This window comes from Coloeus monedula (assembly GCF_965178545.1).
Source record: "Coloeus monedula genome assembly, chromosome: 33".
NCBI classification, from domain to species: domain Eukaryota; kingdom Metazoa; phylum Chordata; class Aves; order Passeriformes; family Corvidae; genus Coloeus; species Coloeus monedula.
In genome coordinates, this window is record NC_138813.1 from 2,402,463 (window position 1) to 2,428,992 (window position 26,530).

General features: G+C 51.2%; 1 protein-coding gene across 1 annotated transcript in view; it reads left to right on the forward strand.

Moving 5' to 3' along the window:
* STRN4 (striatin 4) overlaps positions 1-26,530 on the forward strand; it is a gene marked incomplete at its 5' end in the record, with an annotated part of 40,284 nt that overhangs the window by 4,645 nt on the left and 9,109 nt on the right. The window contains 12 exons of the mRNA XM_082299664.1: positions 2,602-2,669; positions 5,350-5,410; positions 8,569-8,799; positions 10,844-10,970; positions 17,664-17,787; positions 18,488-18,562; positions 18,889-18,980; positions 19,730-19,908; positions 20,363-20,410; positions 22,574-22,716; positions 25,131-25,310; positions 26,292-26,423. Coding sequence (XP_082155790.1) covers positions 2,602-2,669; positions 5,350-5,410; positions 8,569-8,799; positions 10,844-10,970; positions 17,664-17,787; positions 18,488-18,562; positions 18,889-18,980; positions 19,730-19,908; positions 20,363-20,410; positions 22,574-22,716; positions 25,131-25,310; positions 26,292-26,423 — 1,460 coding nt within the window. The remainder of the gene's footprint in view (positions 1-2,601; positions 2,670-5,349; positions 5,411-8,568; positions 8,800-10,843; positions 10,971-17,663; positions 17,788-18,487; positions 18,563-18,888; positions 18,981-19,729; positions 19,909-20,362; positions 20,411-22,573; positions 22,717-25,130; positions 25,311-26,291; positions 26,424-26,530) is intronic.

The following is a 26,530-nucleotide window of genomic DNA, read 5'->3' on the forward strand; positions in this document are numbered from 1 at the left end:
ACCCCAAAAACCCTCAAAAAAACCTCCAAAAATTGCCCAAAAACCCTCAGAAATTGCTCAAAAATCACCCCAAAAACTCTCAAAAAACCACCCCAAAAATTACCTGAGAAAGCTCAGAAATTGCTCAAAAATCACTTCTAAAGAACACCCCAAAAATTGCCCTGAAAGACCCCAAAATCACCTCAAAAAACCACCCCAAAAATTACCTGAGAAAGCTCAGAAATTTCTCAAAAATCACCCCAAAAACCCTCAAAAAAACCTCCAAAAATTGCCCAAAAACCCTCAGAAATTGCTCAAAAATCACCCCAAAAACTCTCAAAAAACCACCCCAAAAATTACCTGAGAAAGCTCAGAAATTGCTCAAAAATCACTTCTAAAGAACCCCAAAAATGGCCCCGAAAAAACCCCAAAAATGGCCCAAAAAGCCCCAAAATGCCCTGGGATCCTCAAGCTGGACCTGGTGCGGCGCCTCCGCGTGCTGGAGTTCGCCCTCAAGCAGGAGAGGTGGGGACGCCAAAACACCCCAAAAAAACCCAAAATATTGCCCAAAACCACCCCGAAACTTGCCCTGAAAGACCCCAAAAAACCTCCAAAAACCACCCCAAAAATTGTCTAAAAAAACTCAGAAATTGCTCAAAAATCACCCCAAAAATTCTCAAAAAACCACCCCAAAAATTACCTGAGAAAGCTCAGAAATTGCTCAAAAATGACCCCAAAAAACTCCAAAAAAAACCACCCCAAAAATTGACCTGAAAGACCCCAAAAAACCACCCCAAAAATTGCCCTGAAAGACCCCAAAAACCACCCCAAAAATTGCCCTGAAAGATCCAAAAAAACCACCCCAAAAATTGTCCTGAAAGACCCCAAAAACCACCCCAAAAATTGTCCTGAAAGACCCCAAAAACCATCCCAAAAATTGCCCTGAAAGATCCAAAAAAACCACCCCAAAAATTGACCTGAAAGACCCCAAAAACCACCCCAAAAAACTTCAGGAATTGCTCAAAAGTCACCGCAAAAAACCTCAAAAAACCCCCAAAAATTACCTGAGAAAGCTTAGGAATTGCTCAAAAATGACCCCAAAAAACCCCAAAAAAACCACCCCAAAAATTGTCCTGAAAGACCCCAAAAAACCACCCCAAAAATTGTCCAAAAAACCTCAGAAATTGCTCAAAAATCACCCCAAAAACTCTCAAAAAAATCCCCAAAAATTACCTGAGAAAGCTCAGAAATTGCTCAAAAATCACCCCAAAAAAATCCAAAAAAACCACCCCAAAAATTGTCCTGAAAGACCCCAAAAAACCACCCCAAAAATTGTCCAAAAAACCTCAGAAATTGCTCAAAAATCACCCCAAAAAACCCTCAAAAACCCCCCCAAAAATTGCCCTGAAAACCCCAAAAAAACCCCCAAAAATTACCGAAAAAACCCTAAAATACACCCCAAAAATTGCCCAAATACTTCAGAAATCGCTCAAAAATCACCCCAAAAACCCTCAAAAAATCCACCCCAAAAATTGCCCAAAAAACCCTAAAAGCCACCCCAAAAAAACCGCAAAATCCACCCCAAAAATTGCCCTGAAAGACCCCAAAAATACCTCCCAAAAAATTGCCCAAAAAATCCAAAATCCACCCCAAAAATTGCCCTGAAAGACCCCAAAAGAAACCACCCCAAGAATTGCCCAAAAAATGTCAGAAATTGCTCAAAAGTCGCCCCAAAAAACCCTCAAAAACCACCCCAAAACCCCCCAAAAAAAACCCCAAAATTGCTAAAAACCCGTAAAAGCCACCCCAAAAATTGCCCAAAAAATCCCAAAAAAACCACTCTAAAAATTGCCCAAAAAACCTCAGAAATTGCTCAAAAATCACCCCAAAAAATCCCCCCCAAAAAAACCCAAAAATTGTCCAAAACCCTCAGAAATCGCTCAAAAATCACCCCAAAAAACCACCCTAAAAGCCCCCAAAAATTGCCCTGAAAAACCCCCAAAAAAACCCAAAAAATCACCCCAAAAATTGCCAAAAAAATCCAAAATCCACCCCAAAAATTGCCCTGAAAGACCCCAAAAAAAAACCAGCCCAAAAATTGCCCAAAAACCTCAGAAATTGCTCAAAAGTCACCCCAAAAATTGCCCTGAAAGACCCAAAAAAACCACCCCAGAAATTGCCCAAAAAACCCAAAATCCACCCCCAAAATTGTCCTGAAATTCCCAAAAGAGACCCCAAAAATTGCCCCAAAAACCCCAAAAAAGACCCCCAAAATTGCCCAAAACCCTCAGAAATCGCTCAAAAATCACCCCAAAAACCCCTCAAAAAACCACCCCAAAAATCCCCCCCAAAAAACCCCAAAAAACCCCAAAAAATCCATCCCAAAAATTGCCCCAAAAATCCAAAAAACACCCCAAAAATTGCCCAAAACCCTCAGAAATCACTCAAAAATCACCCCAAAAAACCCTCAAAAAACCACCCCAAAAACCCCCAAAAATGTCTCAAAACCCCCCAAAATCCCACCAAAAAAAACCCCAAAAAACCCCAAATCCCCTCAAAAACCCCAAATCGCCCCAAATCCGCCCAAAAAGCCCCAAAAGTGCCCAATTTTGGCGCTTTTAGGGCCAAGTACCAAAAGCTGAAGTTCGGGACGGAGGCGGCGCCGGGGGAGAAGCGCCCGGAGGAGCCGGGTGAGAGCTCAAATTTGGGGGATTTTGGGGCTTTTTGGGGGGTTTGGGGGATTTTGGGTTTTTTGGGGGGGGTTGGGGATTTTTTGGGGGCGTTTGAGGGGTTTTGGGGTTTTTTTTTTCTGGGTTTTTTGGGGTTTTTTTCGAGGGGTTTTTGGGGTTTTTTTTGGGGATTTCGGGGTTTTTTGGGGGGTTTTGGGGATTTTTGGGGGGATTTTGGGGTTTTTTGGGGATTTTTGAGGATTTTTTTGGGTTTTTTTGAGGGGTTTTTTGGTTTTTTGGAGGGGTTTTGGGGTTTTTTGGAGGGATTTTTGGGGGATTTTGGGGGTTTTTTGAGGGGTTTTTTTGGGGGGTTTTGAGGGGTTTTGGGTTTTTTGGGGGGGTTTCTGAGGGTTTTTTTGAGGGATTTTTGGGAGGTTTTGGGGTTTTTGGGGGATTTCGGGGTTTTTTGGGGGGTTTTTGGGGGGTTTTGGGGATTTTTGGGGGGATTTTGGGGTTTTTGGGGGATTTTTGAGGATTTTTTTGGGTTTTTTTGAGGGGTTTTTTGGTTTTTTGGAGGGGTTTTGGGGTTTTTTGGAGGGATTTTTGGGGGATTTTGGGGGTTTTTTGAGGGTTTTTTTTGGGGGGTTTTGAGGGGTTTTGGGTTTTTTTGGGGGGGTTTTGAGGGTTTTTTTGAGGGATTTTTGGGAGGTTTTGGGGTTTTTGGGGGATTTTTGGGATTTTTTTGAGCGTTTTTTGGGGGGGATTTTTGGGATTTTTTGAGGTTTCGGGGGGGGTTTCTTGGGGCGTTTTTGGGGATTTTTTGTTGTTTTTTTTTTTTCCCTTTTTTCCGGGGATTTGGGGGGGCATTTTTGGGGTTTTTTGGAGGGGTTTTTGGGGGGATTTTGGGGTATTTTGGAGGGGGTTTTGGGGGCATTTTTGAGGTTTTTTTGAGGATTTTTGGGGGGGGAATTTTTGGGATTTTTTTGGGGTTTTGGGGGGGGTTTCTTGGGGCGTTTTTGGGGATTTTTTGGTTTTTTTTTTTTTCCTTTTTTCCGGGCATTTTGGGGGGCATTTTTGGGGGTTTTTTGAGGGATTTTTTTTGGCATTTTTGGGGTTTTTTTGGGGGGGATTTTTTGGGGTTTTTTTGAGGGTTTTTTGGGGGGGGAATTTTTGGGATTTTTTTGGGGTTTTGGGGGGGGTTTCTTGGGGCGTTTTTGGGGATTTTTTGTTGTTTTTTTTTTTCCTTTTTCCCGGGCATTTTGGAAGGCGTTTTTGGGGGATTTTTGGGGTTTTTTTGCGGTGTTTGGGGGGGGATTTTTGGGGTTTTTTGGAGGGGCTTTTGGGGGGATTTTTGGGGTTTTTTTGCGGGGTTTTTGGGGGGGATTTTTGGGGTTTTTTTGCGGGGTTTTGGGGGATTTTTGGGGTTTTTTGGAGGGGTTTTTGGGGGATTTTTGGGATTTTTTTGAGCGTTTTTTGGGGGGGATTTTTGGGATTTTTTGAGGTTTGGGGGGGGTTTCTTGGGGCGTTTTTGGGGATTTTTTTTTTTTTTTTTTTTTTCCCTTTTTTCCGGGGATTTTGGGGGGCATTTTTTGGGGTTTTTTGAGGGATTTTTTTTGGCATTTTTGGGATTTTTTTGGGGGGGATTTTTTGGGGTTTTTTTGAGGTTTTGGGGGGGGTTTCTTGGGGCGTTTTTGGGGATTTTTTGTTTTTTTTTTTTTTCCTTTTTTCCGGGCATTTTGGAAGGCGTTTTTGGGGGATTTTTGGGGTTTTTTTGTGGTGTTTGGGGGGGGATTTTTGGGGTTTTTTTGAGGGGTTTTGGGGGGGATTTTTGGGGTTTTTTTTCAGTGTTTTGGGGGGATTTTTGGGGTTTTTTTGCGGGGTTTTGGGGGGGGATTTTTGGGGTTTTTCGGGGGTTTTGAGGTTTTTTTGAGGGGTTTTTGGGAGGGATTTTTGGGGTTTTTTGGAGGGGTTTCTTGGGGCGTTTTTGGGGATTTTTTGGGTTGGTTTTTTTTTCCTTTTTTCCGGGGATTTTGGGGGGCGTTTTTGGGGGATTTTTGAGGGACTTTTTTTGGCATTTTTGGGGTTTTTTTGGGGAGGATTTTTTGGGGTTTTTTTGAGGGTTTTTGGGGGGGAATTTTTGGGATTTTTTGGGGGTTTTGGGGGGGTTTCTTGGGGCGTTTTTGGGGATTTTTTGTTTTTTTTTTTTTTTTCCTTTTTTCCGGGCATTTTGGAAGGCGTTTTTGGGGGATTTTTGGGGTTTTTTTGTGGTGTTTGGGGGGGGATTTTTGGGGTTTTTTTTGCGGTGTTTTGGGGGGGATTTTTTGGGTTTTTTGAGAGGTTTTTGGGGGGGTTTTGGGTTTTTTTGGGGGTTTTTTGCGGGGTTTTTGGGAGGGATTTTTGGGGTTTTTTTTCGGTGTTTTGGGGGGGATTTTTGGGGTTTTTTTTCGGTGTTTTGGGGGGGATTTTTGGGGGGGATTTTTGGGGTTTTTGGGGGGTTTTGAGGTTTTTTTGGGGGGGATTTTTGAGGTTTTTTTGAGGTTTGGGGGGGGTTTCTTGGGGCGTTTTGGGGGTTTTTTGGGGTTGTTTTTTTTTTCCTTTATTTCGCGGATTTTGGGGGGCGTTTTTGGGGTTCCCCGTCCCCTTTTTGGGGTGCTTTGGGGTTTTTTTGGGGTTTCTGACCCCCCCTTTTCCCTCCCCGCAGGCTCCAACGGCCCCGTGGAGCTCGAGGGGGCCTGGAAGGAGGGGAGGCAGCTCCTGCGCCAGTGAGTCCGGCGGGTTTGGGGGATTTTGGGGGGATTTGGGGGGTTTTGGGGACTTTTGGGGGGTTTTGGGGGTTTTTGTGGGGTTTTAGGGTTTTTTTGGGGGGGGGGGGTTGGTGGTTTTTTGGGGTTTTTGGGGGGTTTTTGGGGGGGGTTTTGGGGTTTTTTTGAGTTTTTGGGGGGGTTTTTGGGGTTTTTTGAGGGGTTTTTTTGCGGGGTTTTTGGGGGGTTTTTTTGGGGGTTTTTTTTTGAGTTTTTGGGGGGATTTTTGGGGTTTTTTGAGGGGTTTTTTGGGGGGGTTTTGGGGTTTTTTGGGGGGCTTTTTTGGGGTTTTTTTTTGAGTTTTTGGGGGGATTTTGGGTTTTTTGAGGGTTTTTTTGGGGGGTTTTGGGGTTTTTGGGGGGTTTTTTGGGATTTTTTTTTTGAGTTTTTTGGGGTTTTTTGAGGGTTTTTTTGGGGGGGGGTTGGGGTTTTTTGGGGTTTTTTTTTGAGTTTTTGGGGGGATTTTTGGGGTTTTTGAGGGGTTTTTTTGGGGGGTTTTTGGGGTTTTTTGGGGGAATTTTTTGGGGTTTTTTTTTGAGTTTTTTGGGGGATTTTTGGGGTTTTTTGAGGGTTTTTTTTGGGGGGTTTTGGGTTTTTGGGGGGTTTTTTGGGATTTTTTTTTTGAGTTTTTGGGGGGTTTTTTGGGGGGTTTTTTTGGGGGGTTTTGGGGTTTTTGGGGGGAGTTTTTTGGGGGGTTTTGGGGATTTTGAGGGGGTTTTTTTGGGGTTTTTTTTGAGTTTTTGGGGGGTTTTGGGGGTTTTTTGAGGGGTTTTTTGGGGGGGTTTTGGGGGTTTTTGGGGGGGTTTTTTTGGGGGTTTTTTTTTGAGTTTTTGGGGGGATTTTTGGGGTTTTTTGAGGGGTTTTTTTGGGGGGGTTTGGGGTTTTTTGGGGGTTTTTTTTTGAGTTTTTGGGGGGTTTTTTGGGGTTTTTTGAGGGGTTTTTTTGGGGGGTTTTGGGTTTTTGGGGGGTTTTTTGGGATTTTTTTTTTGAGTTTTTGGGGGGTTTTTTGGGGTTTTTTGAGGGGTTTTTTTGGGGGGGTTTGGGGTTTTTTGGGGGATTTTTTTGGGTTTTTTTTTGAGTTTTTGGGGGGTTTTTGGGGTTTTTTGAGGGTTTTTTGGGGGGGTTTTGGGGATTTTGGGGGGGTTTTTTTGGGTTTTTTTTTTTAGTTTTTTGGGGGTTTCTTGGGGTTTTTTTTTGGGGGGGTTTGGGGTTTTTTGGGGGATTTTTTTGGGGGTTTTTTTTGAGTTTTTGGGGGGATTTTTGGGGTTTTTTGAGGGGTTTTTTTGGGGGATTTTGGGGGATTTTTTTGGGGTTTTTTTTTGAGTTTTTGGGGGGATTTTTGGGGTTTTTTGGGGGGGTTTTGGGGGGGGTTTTGGGGTTTTTTTTGGGGTTTTTGGGGATTTTGGGGGGTTTTGGGGAGTTTTGGGGTGGGGGGTTGGGGTTTTTTGAGGGATTTTTGGTGGAGTTTGGGGGGCTTTGGGTGATTTTTGGACGATTTTGGGGGGGTTTGGAGGGTTTTTCGTTTTTTTGGGGGGGTTTGGGGGTTTTTTCAGGGTTTTTTTTTTGAGTTTTTGGGGTTTTTTGGGGGGGTTTTGGGGAGTTTTGGGGCCGGGGGGGTTTGGGGTTTTTTTAGGGATTTTTGGTGGAGTTGGGGGGGGTTGGGTGATTTTTAGACGATTTTGGGGTTTGGGGGGGTTTTTGGCGGGTTTTTGGGGGGGGTTTCAAGTTTTTTTGGGGGGGTTTTGGGGGAATTTTTGGGTTTTTTGGGGTGGTTTTGAGGGGTTTTGGGTTTGGGTTTTTTTTTGGCAATTTTGGGGAGGTTTGGGGTTTTTTAGGGGCAATTTTTGGGGTGTTTTTCTTGGCTCTTTTCCATTTATTTGGGGGAAATTTTTGGGGTTTTTTTGGGGTGGTTTTGAGGGTTTTTTGGGGGATTTTTTTGGCAATTTTGGGGGAGGTTTGGGGTTTTTAGGGGCAATTTTTGGGGTGTTTTTCTTGGATCTTTTTAGGGGGAAATTTTGGTTTTTTGGGGCGGTTTTGAGGGGTTTTTGGGTTTGGGGTTTTTTTTTGCAATTTTGGGGGAGGATTGGGGTTTTTTAGGGGCAAAATTTGGGGTGTTTTTCTTGGATCTTTTCAGGTTTTTGGGGGGAAATTTTGGTTTTTTTGGGGCGGTTGGGTTTGTTTTTTTTTTTGCAATTTGGGGGGAGGTTTGGGGTTTTTAGGGGCAATTTTTGGGGTGTTTTTCTTGGCTCTTTTCTGTTTTTTTGGGGGGAATTTTTGGGGTTTTTTGGGGTGGTTTTGAGGGGTTTTTGGGGGATTTTTTTTGGCAATTTTGGGGGAGGTTTGGGGTTTTTAGGGGCAATTTTTGGGGTGTTTTTCTTGGCTCTTTTCTGGTTTTTTGGGGGGAATTTTTGGGGTTTTTTGGGGTGGTTTTGAGGGTTTTTTGGGGGATTTTTTTGGCAATTTTGGGGGAGGTTTGGGGTTTTTTAGGTGCAAAATTTGGGGTGTTTTTCTTGGATCTTTTCAGGTTTTTGGGGGGAAATTTTGGTTTTTTTGGGGCGGTTTTGAGGGGTTTTTGGGTTTGGGGTTTTTTTTGGCAATTTTGGGGGAGGTTTGGGGTTTTTTAGGGGCAAAATTTGGGGTGTTTTTCTTGGCTCTTTTCCGTTTTTTGGGGGGGAATTTTTGGGGTTTTTTGGGGTGGTTTTGAGGGTTTTTGGGGGATTTTTTTGTCAATTTTGGGGGAGGTTTGGGGTATTTTAGGGGCAAAATTTGGGGTGTTTTTCTTGGCTCTTTTCTGTTTTTTTGGGGGGAATTTTGGGGGTTTTTTGGGGCGGTTTTGAGGGTTTTTTGGGGGATTTTTTTGGCAATTTTGGGGGAGGTTTGGGGTATTTTAGGGGCAATTTTTGGGGTGTTTTTCTTGGCTCTTTTCCCTTTTTTTGAGGGAGGAATTTTGGAATTTTGGAGGCCTTCTTTAGGGCGCTCTCAGATGATTTTTGCGGGAATTTCGGGGCGATTTTTGCGGGATTCGGCGGATTTTTGACAACGACCATTCGGGGATATTCCCAATACCCCAAAATCTCCTTTTTTTTTGGGATTTCTCCCCAAAAACAACCCCAACTCAGGTACCTGGAGGAGGTCGGCTACAGCGACACCATCCTGGACATGAGATCCCGGCGGGTCCGCTCCCTGCTGGGCCGGAGCCCCCCCGGAATTCCGGGAATTCCGGGAATTCCGAGCATCCCCTCGGGAATTCCGGGAATTCCGGGAGCCCCCCCCAGCCCTGGGAGCCCTCCCTCCCCTCCCCCCCCCACGGAGTCGCTGCTGCTGCGGAGAATCGAGGAGCAGATCCAGAGGTTGGGGGGATTTTGGGGGGGATTTGGGGGTTTTGGGGTTTTTGGAGGGGAATTGGGGGTTTTGGGGGGGATTTGGGGATTTTTGGGGGGGGATTTGGGGATTTTTGGGGGGATTTGGGGATTTTTGGGGGGGAATTGGGGGTTTGGGGGGGATTTTGGGGGGATTTGGGGATTTTTTGGGGGGAATTGGGGGTTTTGGAGGGGATTTTTGGGGGGGATTTGGGGATTTTGGGGGGGATTTGGGGATTTTTGGGGGGGAATTGGGGGTTTTGGGGGGGATTTGGGGATTTTGGGGGGGGATTTGGGGGGGATTTGGGGATTTTGGGGGGGATTTTGGGGATTTTTGGGGGGGGATTGGGGGTTTGGGGGGGATTTGGGGGGGATTTGGGGGGGATTTGGGGATTTTGGGAGGGATTTGGGGATTTTTTGGGGGGGAATTGGGGGTTTGGGGGGGATTTGAGGATTTTTGGGGGGGAATTGGGGATTTTTGGGGGGGATTTTGGGGGTTTTGGGGGGATTTGGGGATTTTTGGGGGGAATTGGGGGTTTTGGAGGGGATTTGGGGATTTTTGGGGGGATTTGGGGATTTTTGGGGGGAATTGGGGGTTTTGGAGGGGATTTGGGGATTTTTGGGGGGGAATTGGGGATTTTTGGGGGGATTTGGGGATTTTGGGGATTTTGGGGGGGAATTGGGGATTTTTGGGGGGGGAATTGGGGGTTTTGGGGAGGATTTGGGGATTTTTGGGGGGGATTTGGGGATTTTGGGGGGAATTTGGGGGTTTGGGGGGGATTTTGGGAGTTTTGGAGGGGATTTGGGGGGGATTTGGGGATTTTGGGAGGGATTTGGGAGTTTTGGAGGGGATTTGGGGGGGATTTGGGGATTTTGGGAGGGATTTGGGGGGGATTTGGGGATTTTTGGGCTTTTTTTCTGGGTTTTTGGGGGGGGTTTGGGGGGTTTTGGGGGTTTTTTCTGGGTTTTTGGGGGGGATTTGGGGATTTGGGGGGTTTTGGGGATTTTGGGGGGAGATTTGGGAATTTGGGGGGGGATTTGGGGATTTTTGGGGGGAATTGGGGATTTTTGGGGGGGATTTTGGGGGGTTTTTTCTGGATTTTGGAGGGGAATTGGGGGGGATTTGGGGATTTTTGTGGGGAAATTGAGGATTTGGGGGGGGATTTGGGGATTTTTGGGGGTTTTTTCTGGGTTTTTGGGGGGGATTTGGGGATTTGGGGGGTTTTGGGGATTTTGGGGGGGGATTTGGGGGGGATTTGGGGATTTTGGGGGAGATTTGGGGATTTTTGGGGGGGATTTGGGGATTTTGGGAGGGATTTGGGGATTTTGGGGGGGGATTTTGGGATTTTGGGGGGGATTTGGGGATTTTTGGGGGGGATCTGGGGTTTTTTGGGGGGGATTTGGGGGGGATTTGGGGATTTTGGGGGTTTTTTCTGGGTTTTGGGGGGTTTTTAGGGATTTTTGGGGGGGTTTTAGGGATTTTTGGGGGGAGTTAGGGATTTTGGCGTTTTTGTTGTTGTTACTTGGGTTTTTTGAGGTTTTTTTGAGGGTTTTTTTGAGGTTTTTTTGAGGGTTTTTTGAGGGTTTTTGAGGATTCTTTTAAAGGGGTTTTTGAGGTTTTTTTGAGGTTCTTTTGAGGGTTTTTTTGAGGTTTTTTTGAGGGTTTTTGAGGATTCTTTTGAGGAATCTTTTGAGGATTCTTTTAAGGGTTTTTGAGGTTTTTTGAGGTTCTTCTGAGGTTTTTTGAGGTTTTTTTGACGGGTTTTTTTGTGGGTTTTTGAGGATTCTTTTGAGGGGTTTTGAGGGGTTTTTGAGGATTCTTTTAAGGATTCTTTTGAGGGTTTTTTGAGGATTCTTTTGAGGGGTTTTGAGGGTTTTTTGAGGGTTTTTGAGGTTTTTTGAGGTTCTTCTGAGTTTTTTTGAGGTTTTTTGACGGGGTTTTTTTTTCAGGAATTTCGGGGGGGGTTTTTTTTTTGGGGGGGGGGGGGAGTTTCAGGAATTTCCTGCCCCCTTCCCAAATTTTTCCCCCCTCCAGGAACGCCGGGAAGGAGGCGGAGCCGGGGCTGAGCCCCTCCCCCCCCGACGAGGACAGCGACGAGGAGGAGGAGCCCGAGTGCCCCTCCCCCACCCCGGGACCCCCCCAGCTCCGCAGGAGGGCGAAGGTGGGGGAGGGGCGACCCCGAAATCGGGAATTCCCAAAATTCGGGGGGGGCTGGGGGGGGTTAGAGGATTTTTTGGGAATTTTTGGGGGATTTTTGGGAGGATTTTTGAGGATTTTGGGGGGATTTTTAGGGATTTTGAGAGATTTATTTGGGGTTTTTAGGGATTTTTTAGGGATTTTTGGGGATTTTGAGAGATTTATTTGGGGTTTTTAGGGATTTTTTAGGGATTTTGGGGGATTTTTAGGGATTTTGAGAGATTTATTTGGGGTTTTTAGGGATTTTGGGGGATTTTTGGAGATTTTTAGGGATTTTTGGGGCATTTCTGGGGGTTTTTAGGGGATTTTTAGGGATTTTGGGGGATTTTAGAGGATTTTTAGGGAATTTTTAGGGATTTTGGAGGATTTTTTGCTATTTTGGGGGATTTATTTGGGGTTTTTAAGGGATTGTTGGGGATTTTTGGGGGTTTTCTGGGGATTTTAGAGGATTTTGGGGGGATTTTTAGGGATTTTGAGAGATTTATTTGGGGGTTTTTAGAGATTTTTTAGGGATTTTGGGGGATTTTTAGGGATTTTGAGAGATTTATTTGGGGTTTTTTAGGGATTTTTGGGGGATTTTTGGAGATTTTTAGGGATTTTTGGGGCATTTCTGGGGGGTTTTAGGGGATTTTGTGGGATTTTGGGGGATTTTAGAGGATTTTGGGGGAATTTTTAGGGATTTTGGAGGATTTTTTGCTATTTTGGGGGATTTATTTGGGGTTTTTAAGGGATTTTTTGGGATTTTTGGGGGTTTTCTGGGGATTTTAGAGGATTTTGGGGGGATTTTTAGGGATTTTGAGAGATTTATTTGGGGTTTTTAGGGATTTTTTAGGGATTTTTGGGGGTTTTTAGGGATTTTGAGAGATTTATTTGGGGGTTTTAGGGATTTTTTAGGGATTTTGGGGGATTTTTAGGGATTTTGAGAGACTTATTTGGGGTTTTTTAGGGATTTTTTAGGGATTTTTGGGGATTTTTAGGGATTTTGAGAGATTTATTTGGGGTTTTTTAGGGATTTTGGGGGATTTTTGGGGGTTTTTAGGGATTTTTGGGGCATTTCTGGGGGGTTTTAGGGGATTTTTAGGGATTTTTTAGGGATTTTGGGGGATTTTTTGCTATTTTGGGGGATTTTTTTGGGGTTTTTAAGGGATTTTTGGGGATTTTGGGGGATTTTTGGGGGTTTTCTGGGGATTTTAGAGGATTTTGGGGGGATTTTTAGGGATTTTGAGAGATTTATTTGGGGTTTTTAGGGATTTTTTAGGGATTTTTGGGGATTTTTAGGGATTTTGAGAGATTTATTTGGGGTTTTTTAGGGATTTTTGGGGGATTTTTGGGGATTTTTAGGGATTTTTGGGGCATTTCTGGGGGGTTTTAGGGGATTTTGGGGGATTTTTAGGGAATTTTTAGGGATTTTAGAGGATTTTTTGCTCTTTTGGGGGATTTATTTGGGGTTTTTAAGGGATTTTTGGGGGATTTCTGGGGATTTTAGAGGATTTTGGGGGGATTTTTAGGGATTTTGAGAGATTTATTTGGGGTTTTTAGGGATTTGGGGGGAATTTTGGGGGTTTTTAGGGATTTTTGGGGCATTTCTGGGGGTTTTTAGGGGATTTTTAGGGATTTTGGGGGATTTTTGGGGATTTTTAGGGATTTTAGAGGATTTTTTGCTATTTTGGGGGATTTTTTTGGGGTTTTTAAGGGATTTTTGGGAGATTTCTGGGGATTTTAGAGGATTTTGGGGGGATTTTTAGGGATTTTGAGAGATTTATTTGGGGTTTTTAGGGATTTGGGGGGATTTTTGGGGGTTTTTAGGGATTTTTGGGGCATTTCTGGGGGTTTTTAGGGAATTTTTAGGGATTTGGGGAGGATTTTTTGCTATTTTGGGGGATTTATTTGGGGTTTTTAAGGGATTTTTGGGGATTTTTGGGGGTTTTCTGGGGATTTTAGAGGATTTTGGGGGGATTTTTAGGGATTTTGAGAGATTTATTTCGGGTTTTTTGGGATTTTTTAGGGATTTTTGGGGGTTTTTAGGGATTTTGAGAGATTTATTTGGGGTTTTTAGGGATTTTGGGGGATTTTTGGGGATTTTTAGGGATTTTTGGGGCATTTCTGGGGGTTTTTAGGGGATTTTTAGGGATTTTGGGGGATTTTAGAGGATTTTTAGGGAATTTTTAGGGATTTTGGAGGATTTTTTGCTATTTTGGGGGATTTATTTGGGGGTTTTAAGGGATTTTTGGGGATTTTTGGGGGTTTTCTGGGGATTTTAGAGGATTTTGGGGGGATTTTTAGGGATTTTGAGAGATTTATTTGGGGTTTTGGGGGATTTTTTAGGGATTTTTGGGGATTTTTAGGGATTTTGAGAGATTTATTTGGGGTTTTTAGGGATTTTGGGGGATTTTTGGGGGTTTTTAGGGATTTTTGGGGCATTTCTGGGGGTTTTAGGGGATTTTTAGGGATTTTGGGGGATTTTTGGGGATTTTTGGGGATTTTTAGGGAATTTTTAGGGATTTTAGAGGATTTTTTGCTATTTTGGGGGATTTATTTGGGGTTTTTAAGAGATTTTTGGGCATTTTTGGGGCATTTCTGGGGATTTTAGAGGATTTTGGGGGGATTTTTAGGGATTTTGAGAGATTTATTTGGGGTTTTTAGGGATTTTTGGGGGATTTTTGGGGATTTTTAGGGATTTTGAGAGATTTATTTGGGGTTTTTTAGGGATTTTGGGGGATTTTTGGGGGTTTTTAGGGATTTTTGGGGCATTTCTGGGGGTTTTTAGGGGATTTTTAGGGATTTTGGGGAATTTTAGAGGATTTTTAGGGAATTTTTAGGGATTTTAGAGTATTTTTTGCTCTTTTGGGGGATTTATTTGGGGTTTTTAAGGGATTTTTGGGGATTTTTGGGGCATTTCTGGGGATTTTAGAGGATTTTGGGGGGATTTTTAGGGATTTTGAGAGATTTATTTGGGGTTTTTAGGGATTTTGGGGGATTTTTAGGGATTTTTAGGGATTTTGAGAGATTTATTTGGGGTTTTTTAGGGATTTTGGGGGATTTTTGGGGGTTTTTAGGGATTTTTGGGGCATTTCTGGGGGTTTTTAGGGGATTTTGGGGGATTTTGGGGGATTTTTTGGGGGATTTTGGAGGATTTTTAGGGAATTTTTAGGGACTTTAGAGGATTTTTTGCTCTTTTGGGGGATTTATTTGGGGTTTTTAAGAGATTTTTGGGCATTTTTGGGGCATTTCTGGGGATTTTAGAGGATTTTGGGGGGACTTTTTGGGATTTTTGGGGGATTTTAAGGGAATTTTTAGGGATTTTGGGGGCATTTTTTGTTATTTTGGAGGATTTATTTGGGGTTTTTAGGAATTTGGGGGATTTTTAGGGATTTGGGGGCATTTTAGGGGATTTTTAGGGATTTTTAGGGACTTTTGGGGATTTTTGGGGGGATTTTTGGGAATTTTTAGAGATTTATGGGTTTTTAGGGATTTTGGGGACTTGAGGGGATTTTTTGGGATTTTTAGGGGATTTTGGGGGAATTTTAAGGGGATTTTGGGGGATTTTAGAGGATTTTGGGGGGATTTTTAGGGATTTTGAAAGATTTATTTGGGGTTTTTAGGGATTTTTGGGGGATTTTTGGGGATTTTTAGGGATTTTGAGAGATTTATTTGGGGTTTTTTAGGGATTTTGGGGGATTTTTGGGGGTTTTTAGGGATTTTTGGGGCATTTCTGGGGGTTTTTAGGGGATTTTTAGGGATTTTGGGGAATTTTAGAGGATTTTTAGGGAATTTTTAGGGATTTTAGAGGATTTTTTGCTCTTTTGGGGGATTTATTTGGGGTTTTTAAGGGATTTTTGGGGATTTTTGGGGCATTTCTGGGGATTTTAGAGGATTTTGGGGGGATTTTTAGGGATTTTGAGAGATTTATTTGGGGTTTTTAGGGATTTTGGGGGGATTTTTGGGGATTTTTAGGGATTTTGAGAGATTTATTTGGGGTTTTTTAGGGATTTTGGGGGATTTTTGGGGATTTTTAGGGGATTTTGGGGCATTTCTGGGGGTTTTTAGGGAATTTTTAGGGATTTTGGGGGATTTTACAGGATTTTTAGGGATTTGGGGAGGATTTTTTGCTCTTTTGGGGGATTTTTTGGGGGTTTTTGAGGGATTTTTGGGCATTTTTGGGGCATTTCTGGGGATTTTAGAGGATTTTGGGGGGACTTTTTGGGATTTTTGGGGGATTTTAAGGGAATTTTTAGGGATTTTGGGGGCATTTTTTGTTATTTTGGGGGATTTATTTGGGGTTTTTAAGGGATTTTTGGGGCATTTCTGGGGATTTTAGAGGATTTTTGGGGGATTTTTAGGGAATTTTTAGCAATTTTGGGGGGATTTTTTGTTATTTTGGGGGATTTATTTGGGGGGTTTTAGGGATTTTTGGGGATTTTGGGGGGATTTATTTGGGGGTTTTTAGGGATTTTTGGGGGATTTTAGAGGATTTGGGGGGGATTTTTAGGGATTTTGGGAGATTTATTGGGGGATTTTTGGGGTTTTTAGGGATTTTTGGGGCATTTCTTGGGATTGTAGCGGATTTTTGGGGATTTTAGAGGATTTTTGGGGGATTTTAAGGGAAATTTTAGGGATTTTGGGGGCATTTTTTGCTATTTTGGGGGATTTATTTGGGGTTTTTTAGGGATTTTTTGGGATTTTTAGGGATTTGGGGGCATTTTGGGGGATTTTAGGGGGGATTTTTAGGGATTTTTGGGGATTTGTGGTTTTTTAGGGGATTTTTGGGGACGTTTAGGGGGGTTTTGGGGGATTTTTAGAGATTTGGGGGATTTTTAGGGAATTTTAGGGGATTTTGGGGGTTTTTTAAGGATTTTGGGGGGATTTTGGGGGATTTTAGAGGTTTTTTAGGGGGTTTTGGGGGATTTTTGGATTTTTTTGGGGATTTCGGGGTTTTTTTAGGGATTTGGGGAGATTTTTTAGGGAATTTGGGGGATTTTTAGGGATTTGGGGAGATTTTTTAGGGATTTTTTAGCGGATTTTTGGGGGGGTTGGGGGATTTTTGGGGATTTTTAGGGACTTTGGGGACTTTCTGGGCTATTGGGGGGGATTTTTGGGGATCTTTTTGGATTTTTAAAGATTTTAGAGGTTTTTAGGCGGTTTTGGGGGATTTTTGGGGATTTTAAAGGATTTTTCGATTTCAGGGCGGTTTTGGACATTTTTAAGGGATTTTGGGTCATTTTTAGGGGATTTTGGGTCACTTTTAGGGGATTTTTGGGTCATTTTTAGGCGATTTTGGGTCACTTTTAGACGATTTTGGGTCACTTTTAGGGGATTTTGGGTCATTTTTAGGTGATTTTGGGTCGCTTTTAGACGATTTTGGGTCACTTAGGCGATTTTGGGTCACTTTTAGGCGATTTTGGGTCACTTTTAGGGGATTTTGGGTCACTTTTAGGCGATTTTGGGTCACTTTTAGGGGATTTTGGGTCACTTTTAGGCGATTTTGGGTCACTTTTGGGGATTTTGTATCATTTTTAGGGGATTTGGGGTCACTTTTAGAAGATTTTGGGTCACTTAGGGGATTTTGGGTCACTTTTAGATGATTTTGGGTCACTTTTAGGCGATTTTGGGTCATTTTTAGGGGATTTTGGGTCACTTTGGGGGATTTTGGATCATTTTTAGGGGATTTTGGGTCATTTTTAGGTGACTTTGAATCATTTTTAGGCGATTTTGGGTCACTTAGGCGATTTTGGGTCATTTTTAGGGGATTTTGGGTCACTTTTAGAAGATTTTGGATCATTTTTAGGGCATTTTGGGTCACTTTTAGGGGATTTTGGGTCACTTTCAGGGGATTTTGGGTCATTTTTAGGCGATTTTGGGTCACTTTTAGACGATTTGGGGTCACTTTTAGGTGATTTGGGGTCACTTTTAGGCGATTTTGAGTCACTTTTGGGGATTTTGTATCATTTTTAGGGGATTTGGGGTCACTTTTAGAAGATTTTGGGTCACTTAGGGGATTTTGGGTCACTTTTAGGCGATTTTGGGTCACTTTTAGGCGATTTTGGGTCATTTTTAGGGGATTTTGGGTCACTTTGGGGGATTTTGGATCATTTTTAGGGGATTTTGGGTCACTTTTAGGCGATTTTGGATCATTTTTAGGGGATTTTGGGTCATTTTTAGGCGATTTTGGATCATTTTTAGGCGATTTTGGGTCACTTTTAGGGGATTTTGGATCATTTTTAGGCGATTTTGGGTCACTTTTAGGCGATTTTGGGTCACTTTTGGAGATTTTGGATCATTTTTAGGGGATTTTGGGTCATTTTTAGAAGATTTTGGGTCACTTAGGGGATTTTGAATCCTTTTAGGCGATTTTGGGTCACTTTTAGGGGATTTTGGGTCACTTTTAGGGGATTTTTGGGTCACTTTTAGGCGATTTTTGAATCTTTTTAGGCGATTTTGGGTCACTTTTAGGGGATTTTGGGTCACTTTTGGGGATTTTGGATCATTTTTAGGCGATTTGGGGTCACTTTTAGGCGATTTTTGAATCTTTTTAGGCGATTTTGGGTCACTTTTAGGGGATTTTGGGTCACTTTTAGGGGATTTTGGGTCCTTTCTAGGGGGTTTTGGGGGATCCTTGTCCCTTTTTGTCCCCTTTGTCACCTGCCCCGGTGTCCCCAAGGTCCCCAAGGTCCCCGAGGAGGACGAGGATGAGGATGAGGATGAGGATGAGGAGGACTCCGAGGACGCCCTGGGCGAGTTCGACTTCCTGGGGACACCTGGGGACACCTTGGGGACACCTGGGGGTGAGCCCGGGGACACCTGGGGGACACCTTGGGGACACCTGGGGACACCTGGGAACACCTGGGGGACATCTGGGGACACCTGGGGACACCTGGGGGTGAGCCCGGGGACACCTTGGGGACACCTGGGGACATCTGGGGACACCTGGGGACACCTGGGGGACACCTGGGGACACCTGGGGGTGAGCCTGGGGACACCTGGGGACATCTGGGGGTAAGGCTGGGGACACCTGGGGACACCTTGGGGACACTTGGGGACACTTGGGGACACTTGGGGACATCTGGGGACACTTGGGGACACCTGGGGGTGAGCCTGGGGACACTTGGGGACACCTTGGGGACACTTGGGGACACCTGGGGACACCTGGGGACATCTGGGGACACTTGGGGACACCTGGGGGTGAGCCTGGGGACACCTGGGGACATCTGGGGGTAAGGCTGGGGACACTTGGGGACACTTGGGGACACCTGGGGACATCTGGGGACACCTGGGGACACCTGGGGGTGAGCCTGGGGACACCTGGGGACACCTTGGGGTGAGCTTGGGGACACCTTGGGGACACCTTGGGGACACTTGGGGACACCTGGGGACACCTTGGGGACACCTGAGGACACCTTGGGGACACCTTGGGGTGAGCTTGGGGACACTTGGGGACACCTTGGGGCCCCGCCCGAGCCCTGCTGTCCCCTCTCGCTGTCCCAGAGAGCCCCCGGTGCCACCTGCGGGACGGGGACCTCGGCCCCCCACGGCCACCGGGGCCACCGCGGCCACCCGAAGGTACCGACGTGTCACCCGTGGGTCACCTGTGGGTCACCTGTGGGTCACCTGTGTGTCACCTGTGTGTCACCTGTGGGTCATTGTCACCCGTGGGTCACCCGTGGGTCATCTGTGGGTCACCTGTGGGTCACCTGTGGGTCATTGTCACCTGTGTCACCTGTGTGTCACCTGTGTCTCATTTGTGTCACCCGTGTGTCACCTGGGGGGTCCCCGTGTCCTCTGGGCTGTCCCTTGGGGGGGTCTCTCTGTCCCCTGGGGTGTCCCCAAGGCCACCCCCGGTGTCACTGTCCCCTCTCTGTCCCCTCTCTGTCCGTCTGTCCCCACAGGTCCCCTGGGGGTCCCGGCCGATTTGCTGCTCCTGGACGGCCTCGGGGACCTGGCGGAGCTGACGGTGACCAACGACAACGACGGCGGCGACGTGAGTGGCACCTGTCCCCAAAGTGTCCCCAAAGTGTCCCCAGAGTGTCCCCAGAGTGTCCCCAGAGTGTCCCCAAAGTGTCCCCAGAGTGTCCCCAAAGTGTCCCCGAGTGCCACCTCAGTGTCCCCAAAGTGTCCCCAGACTGTCCCCAGACTGTCCCCAAAGTGTCCCCAAAGTGTCCCCAAAGTGTCCCCAAGTGCCACCTCAGTGTCCCCAGACTGTCCCCAGAGTGTCCCCAAAGTGTCCCCGAGTGCCACCTCAGTGTCCCCAGACTGTCCCCAGTGCCACCTGCCTGTCCCCCAGTGCCACCTGCCTGTCCCCAGTGTCCCCAGACTGTCCCCAGTGCCACCTGCCTGTTCCCAGTGCCACCTGCCTGTCCCTGAGTGCCACCTGCCTGTCCCCAGTGCCACCTGCCTGTCCCTGAGTGCCACCTGCCTGTCCCCAGTGCCACCTGCCTGTCCCCGGTGCCACCTGCCTGTCCCTGAGTGCCACCTGCCTGTCCCTGAGTGCCACCTGCCTGTCCCCCAGTGCCACGTCAGTGTCCCCCAGTGCCACCTGCCTGTCCCCCAGTGCCACCTCAGTGTCCCCCAGTGTCCCCAGCGTGTCCCCGGTGCCACCTGCCTGTCCCCCAGTGTCCCCAGCGTGTCCCCCGGTGCCACCTGCCTGTCCCCAGTGCCACCTGCCTGTCCCCGGTGCCACTTCAGTGTCCCCTGCCTGTCCCCGGTGCCACCCCTCCGCTGTCCCCGCAGGTGGCACCGGGCCGGCCGCTGTCCCCGAAGCGCAGCTGGAGCCCGCGGCTGACGCTGCGCGGTCACTACGACGCCGTGCGGGCGCTGGCCTTCGTGCCGTGCCACGCGGCGCTGGTGACGGCCTCCGAGGATGCCACCCTCAAGCTCTGGAACCTGCAGAGGCCGCTGGTCCCCAAGAGGTGCGCGGCGGCCGCGGGGACGGCGGCGGGGGTGGCACCGGGGGTGGCACCGGGGGTGGCACCTGGGGGTGGCTGCGGGGATGGCGGTGGTGGCACCTGGGGGTGGCTGCGAGGACGGTGGTGGTGGCACCGGGGGTGGCACCGGGGGTGGCACCGGGGATGGCGGTGGTGGCACCTGGGGGTGGCACCTGGGGGTGGCACCGGGGGTGGCTGCGGGGACGGTGGTGGTGGCACCTGGGGGTGGCTGCGAGGACGGTGGTGGTGGCACCGGGGGGTGGCTGCGAGGACGGTGGTGGTGGCACCTGGGGGTGGCACCTGGGGGTGGCACCTGGGGGTGGCTGCGAGGACGGTGGTGGTGGCACCTGGGGGTGGCACCTGGGGGTGGCACCTGGGGGTGGCACCGGGGGTGGCCCGGTCCCCTTTTGTCACCGGCGCTGCGGCTGTGTCCCCTCAGGAGCGCGGCGCTGGACGTGGAGCCCGTCTACGCCTTCCGCGGGCACAGGTGCGGCTGTCGCCTGTGTGTCACCTGTGTGTCACCTGTGTGTCACCTGTGTCACCTGTGTGTCACCTGTGTGTCACCTGTGTCACCTGTGTGTCATCTGTGTCGCCTGTGTCACCTGTGTGTCACCTGTGTGTCGCCTGTGTGTCACCTGTGTGTCACCTGTGTCACCTGTGTGTCATCTGTGTCACCTGTGTGTCACCTGTGTCACCTGTGTGTCATCTGTGTCACCTGTGTGTCACCTGTGTGTCACCTGTGTCGCCTGTGTCACCTGTGTGTCGCCTGTGTGTCACCTGTGTGTCACCTGTGTGTCATCTGTGTGTCATCTGTGTGTCACCTGTGTGTCACCTGTGTCACCTGTGTGTCACCTGTGTGTCACCTGTGTGTCACCTGTGTGTCACCTCTGTGTCACCTCTGTGTCACCTGTGTGTCACCTGTGTCACCTGTGTGTCACCTCAGTGTCACCTGTGTGTCACCTGTGTGTCACCTGTGTGTCACCTGTGTGTCACCTGTGTCACCTGTGTGTCACCTGTGTGTCACCTGTGTGTCACCTCAGTGTCACCTGTGTGTCACCTGTGTGTCACCTGTGTGTCACCTCAGTGTCACCTGTGTGTCACCTGTGTGTCACCTGTGTGTCACCTGTGTGTCACCTGCGTCACCTGTGTCACGTGTGTGTCACCTGTGTGTCACCTCTGTGTCACCTGTGCGTCACCTCAGTGTCACCTGTGTGTCACCTGTGCGTCACCTGTGTCACCTGTGTGTCATCTGTGTCACCTGTGTGTCACCTCAGTGTCACCTGTGCGTCACCTGTGTGTCACCTGTGTCACCTCTACCTGTGTCAGCTCAGTGTCACCTGTGTGTCACCTGTGTGTCACCTGTGTGTCACCTGTGTCACCTGTGTCACCTGTGTGTCACCTGTGTCGCCTGTGTGTCACCTGTGTGTCACCTGTGTGTCATCTGTGTGTCACCTGTGTCACCTCAGTGTCACCTGTGTGTCACCTGTGTGTCACCTGTGTGTCACCTGTGTGTCACCTCAGTGTCACCTGTGCGTCACCTGTGTCACCTGTGCGTCACCTCAGTGTCACCTCAGTGTCACCTGTGTGTCACCTGTGCGTCACCTGTGCGTCACCTCTACCTGTGTCAGCTCAGTGTCACCTGTCACCTCAGTGTCACCCGTGTGTCACCTGTGTGTCACCTGTGCGTCACCTCAGTGTCACCTGTGCGTCACCTCAGTGTCACCTGTGTGTCACCTGTGTGTCATCTGTGTCACCTGTGTGTCAGCTCTGTGTCACCTCCCTTTCACCTCCGTGTCATTCATCACCTTCATGTCCCCTCCGTGTCCCCTCTGTGTCACCTCCGTGTCACCTCCGTGTCATTCATCGCCTTCGTGTCAGCTCCGTGTCCCCTCCGTGTCAGCTCCGTGTCCCCTCCCTGTCCCCTCCCTGTCCCCTCCGTGTCCCCTCCGTGTCCCCTCCGTGTCAGCTCCGTGTCCCCTCCCTGTCCCCTCCCTGTCCCCTCCGTGTCAGCTCCGTGTCACCTCCGTGTCCCCTCCCTGTCCCCTCCGTGTCCCCTCCGTGTCAGCTCCGTGTCCCCTCCGTGTCCCCTCCGTGTCCCCTCCCTGTCCCCTCCGTGTCAGCTCCGTGTCACCTCCGTGTCCCCTCCCTGTCCCCTCCCTGTCCCCTCTGTGTCAGCTCCGTGTCACCTCCGTGTCCCCTCCCTGTCCCCTCCGTGTCCCCTCCGTGTCAGCTCCGTGTCCGCTCCCTGTCCCCTCCATGTCCCCTCCGTGTCCCCTCCCTGTCCCCTCCGTGTCAGCTCCGTGTCACCTCCGTGTCCCCTCCCTGTCCCCTCCCTGTCCCCTCTGTGTCAGCTCCGTGTCACCTCCGTGTCCCCTCCCTGTCCCCTCCGTGTCCCCTCCGTGTCCCCTCCGTGTCCGCTCCCTGTCCCCTCCCTGTCCCCTCCCTGTCACCTCCCTGTCAGCTCCGTGTCCCCTCCGTGTCCCCTCCCTGTCAGCTCCGTGTCCCCTCCGTGTCAGCTCCGTGTCCGCTCCGTGTCCCCTCCGTGTCCCCTCCCTGTCCCCTCCGTGTCCGCTCCCTGTCCCCTCCCTGTCACCTCCGTGTCCGCTCCGTGTCCCCTCCGTGTCACCGCAGCGTGGCTGTGTCCCCGCAGGGGCCCGGTGCTGGCGGTGGCGGTGGCGGCCGGTGACGCCGGTGACGCCGGGGACAGCGCCCTGTGCTGCAGCGCCGGGGTGGACGCTCGGATCCGCTGCTGGCGCCTCCCGGCCCTGGACAGTGACCCCTACGATGGCTACGGTGGGTGGCACCGGGACACCGGGGCTGGTGGCACCGGGACACCGGGGGGTGGTGGCACCGGGACACCGGGGACACTTGGGGACATCAGGGGGACACCAGTGGTGAGGTGGCACCGGGACACCGGGGGGTGGTGGCACTGGGACACCGGGGACACTCTGGGGACACTCAGGGACACTGGGGGGACACCAGGGGGGTGGTGGCACCAGGGACACTCTGGGGATACTCGGGGACATCAGGGGGACACCGGGGGTGAGGTGGCACCGGGGGGACACGGGGGGTGAGGTGGCACTGGGGCACCGGGGACACTCTGGGGACACTCGGGGACATCACGGGGACACCGGGGGGTGGTGGCACCGGGACACCGGGGACACTTGGGGACATCAGGGGGACACCGGGGGTGAGGTGGCACCGGGACACCGGGGGGTGGTGGCACCGGGACACCGGGGACACTCTGGGGACACTCAGGGACACCGGGGGGACACCAGGGGGGTGGTGGCACTGGGGACACTCTGGGGATACTCGGGGACATCAGGGGGACACCGGGGGGTGGTGGCACCGGGGCACCGGGGGTGAGGTGGCACCGGGGACACCAGGGACACTTGGGGACACCAGGGACATCACGGGGACACCGGGGGTCTGGTGGCACCTGGGACACCGGGGACACTCTGGGGACACTTGGGGACATCAGGGGGACACCGGGGGTGAGGTGGCACCGGGGACACCGGGGACACTTGGGGACACCGGAGGGACACCAGGGGTGTGGTGGCACCAGGGACACTTGGGGACATCAGGGGGACACCGGGGGTGAGGTGGCACCAGGGACACCAGGGACACTCAGGGGCACTGGGGGTGTGGTGGCACTGGGGACACTTTAGGGACATCAGGGGGGTGCCAGGGCCATGGTGGCACTGGGGACACTGTGGGGACACTGTGGGGGCCACCCGGGCCATGGTGGCACTGGGGACCCTCTGGGGACACTGCGGGTGTGGTGGCACTGGGGACCCTGTGGGGACCACCAGGGCTATGGTGGCACTGGGGACACTGTGGGGGCCACCAGGGCTATGGTGGTGGCACTGGGGACCCTCTGGGGACCCTCTGGGGACACTGTGGGTGTGGTGGCACTGGGGACCCTCTGGGGACACTGTGGGGGCCACCAGGGCCATGGTGGCACTGGGGACACTCTGGGGACCCTCTGGGGACACTGTGGGTGTGGTGGCACTGGGGACCCTCTGGGGACACTGCGGGTGTGGTGGCACTGGGGACACTGTGGGGACACTGTGGGTGTGGTGGCACTGGGGACCCTGTGGGGACCACCAGGGCCATGGTGGTGGCACTGGGGACCCTCTGGGGACACTGTGGGTGTGGTGGCACTGGGGACCCTCTGGGGACACTGTGGGGGCCACCAGGGCCATGGTGGCACTGGGGACACTCTGGGGACCCTCTGGGGACACTGGGGGGGCCACCAGGGCCATGGTGGTGGCACTGGGGACCCTCTGGGGACACTGCGGGTGTGGTGGCACTGGGGACCCTCTGGGGACACTGCGGGTGTGGTGGCACTGGGGACCCTCTGGGGACACTGCGGGTGTGGTGGCACTGGGGACACTGTGGGGACCACCAGGGCTATGGTGGCACTGGGGACACTCTGGGGGCCACCAGGGCTATGGTGGTGGCACTGGGGACCCTCTGGGGACCCTCTGGGGACACTGTGGGGGCCACCCAGGCCATGGTGGCACTGGGGACCCTCTGGGGACTCTCTGGGGGCCACCAGGGCTATGGTGGTGGCACTGGGGACACTCTGGGGACACTCTGGGGACACTGTAGGGGCCACCAGGGCCATGGTGGTGGCACTGGGGACCCTCTGGGGACACTGTGGGTGTGGTGGCACTGGGGACACTCTGGGGACACTGCGGGTGTGGTGGCACTGGGGACCCTCTGGGGACCCTCTGGGGACACTGTGGGTGTGGTGGCACTGGGGACACTCTGGGGACCCTCTGGGGGCCACCAGGGCTATGGTGGTGGCACTATGGACACTCTGGGGACACTGTGGGGACACTGTGGGGGCCACCAGGGCCATGGTGGTGGCACTGGGGACCCTCTGGGGACACTGTGGGTGTGGTGGCACTGGGGACCCTCTGGGGACCCTCTGGGGACACTGTGGGTGTGGTGGCACTGGGGACACTGTGGGGGCCACCAGGGCTATGGTGGTGGCACTGGGGACACTCTGGGGACACTGTGGGGGCCACCAGGGCCATGGTGGTGGCACTGGGGACCCTCTGGGGGCCACCAGGGCTATGGTGGTGGCACTGGGGACACTGTGGGGACACTGTGGGGGCCACCCGGGCCATGGTGGCACTGGGGACAGCCCGGGGTGTCCCCGCTGTCCCCGACGCTGTCCCGGGCGGGGCTGTCCCCAGACCCGGGGGTGCTGCGGGGCGTCCTCGAGGGCCACGGCGACGCCGTGTGGGGCCTGGCGTTCGATGGCGCCGGGCGCTGCCTGGCCTCCTGCTCGGCCGACGGCACCGTGCGCCTCTGGGAGCCCCGCGGCCGCGCCGGCAGCGCCGGGAGCTGCCTGAGCGTCCTGGACGGGCACAAAGGTGAGCGGGGACACACCTGGGGGACAGCTGGGGACATGGGGGGGACACCTGGGGACAGCTGGGGACAAGGGGGACACACCTGGGTGAGCGGGGACACACCTGGGGACAGCTGGGGACATGGGGGACACACCTGGGGACACAGCTGGGGACAAGGGGGACACACCTGGGTGAGCGGGGACACACCTGGGGACAGCTGGGGACAAGGGGGACACACCTGGGGACACCTGGGGACAAGGGGGACACACCTGGGTGAGCAGGGACACAGCTGGGGACACCTGGGGACATGGGGGACACACCTGGGTGAGCAGGGACACACCTGGGGACAGCTGGGGACATGGGGGACACACCTGGGGACACACCTGGGGACAGCTGGGGACAAGGGGGACACACCTGGGGGGACACCTGGGGACACCTGGGGACATGGGGGACACACCTGGGTGAGCTGGGGACACACCTGGGGACACCTGGGTGAGCTGGGGGGACACCTGGGGACAGCTGAGTGAGCTGGGGACAAGGGGGACACACCTGGGGACACCTGGGGACAAGGGGGACACACCTGGGGACACCCCTGGGGTCACCTGAGTGACCTGGGGGGACACTTGGGGACAATGGGGACACACCTGGGGACAGCTGGGGACACCTGGGTGGCCTGGGGACAAGGGGACACACCTGGGGACACCTGGGTCACCTGGGGACACACCTGGACACTTCGGGGACACACCTGGGGTCACCTGAGTGACCTGGGGGGACACCTGGGGACATGGGGGACACACCTGGGGGGGACACAGCTGGGGACAATGGGGACACACCTGGGTGAGCTGGGGACACACCTGGGGACACCTGAGTGACCTGGGGGGACACCTGGGTGGCCTGGGGACACAGCTGGGGACAAGGGGGACACCTGGAGGGTCACTCCTGTCCCCTCAGTGTCCCCTCAGTGTCCCCTCAGTGTCCCCTCAGTGTCCCGCTGTCCCCTCGCAGAGCACGGTGTCCCCACCTCGGTGACGTTCGTGGCCACCCACCCGTCCCAGCTGGTGGCCGGCTTCCGCTCGGGCGCCACCGTCCTCTACGACCTCGAGGCCACCAAGGCCACCCTGGTGTCCCCCAACGGCGGTGAGTGACTGTCCCCAACTGTCCCCAACTGTCCCCAAGGGCCACCTGAACCCTCCCACTGTCCCCAACTGTCCCCAAAGGTCACCTGAACCCTCCCACTGTCCCCA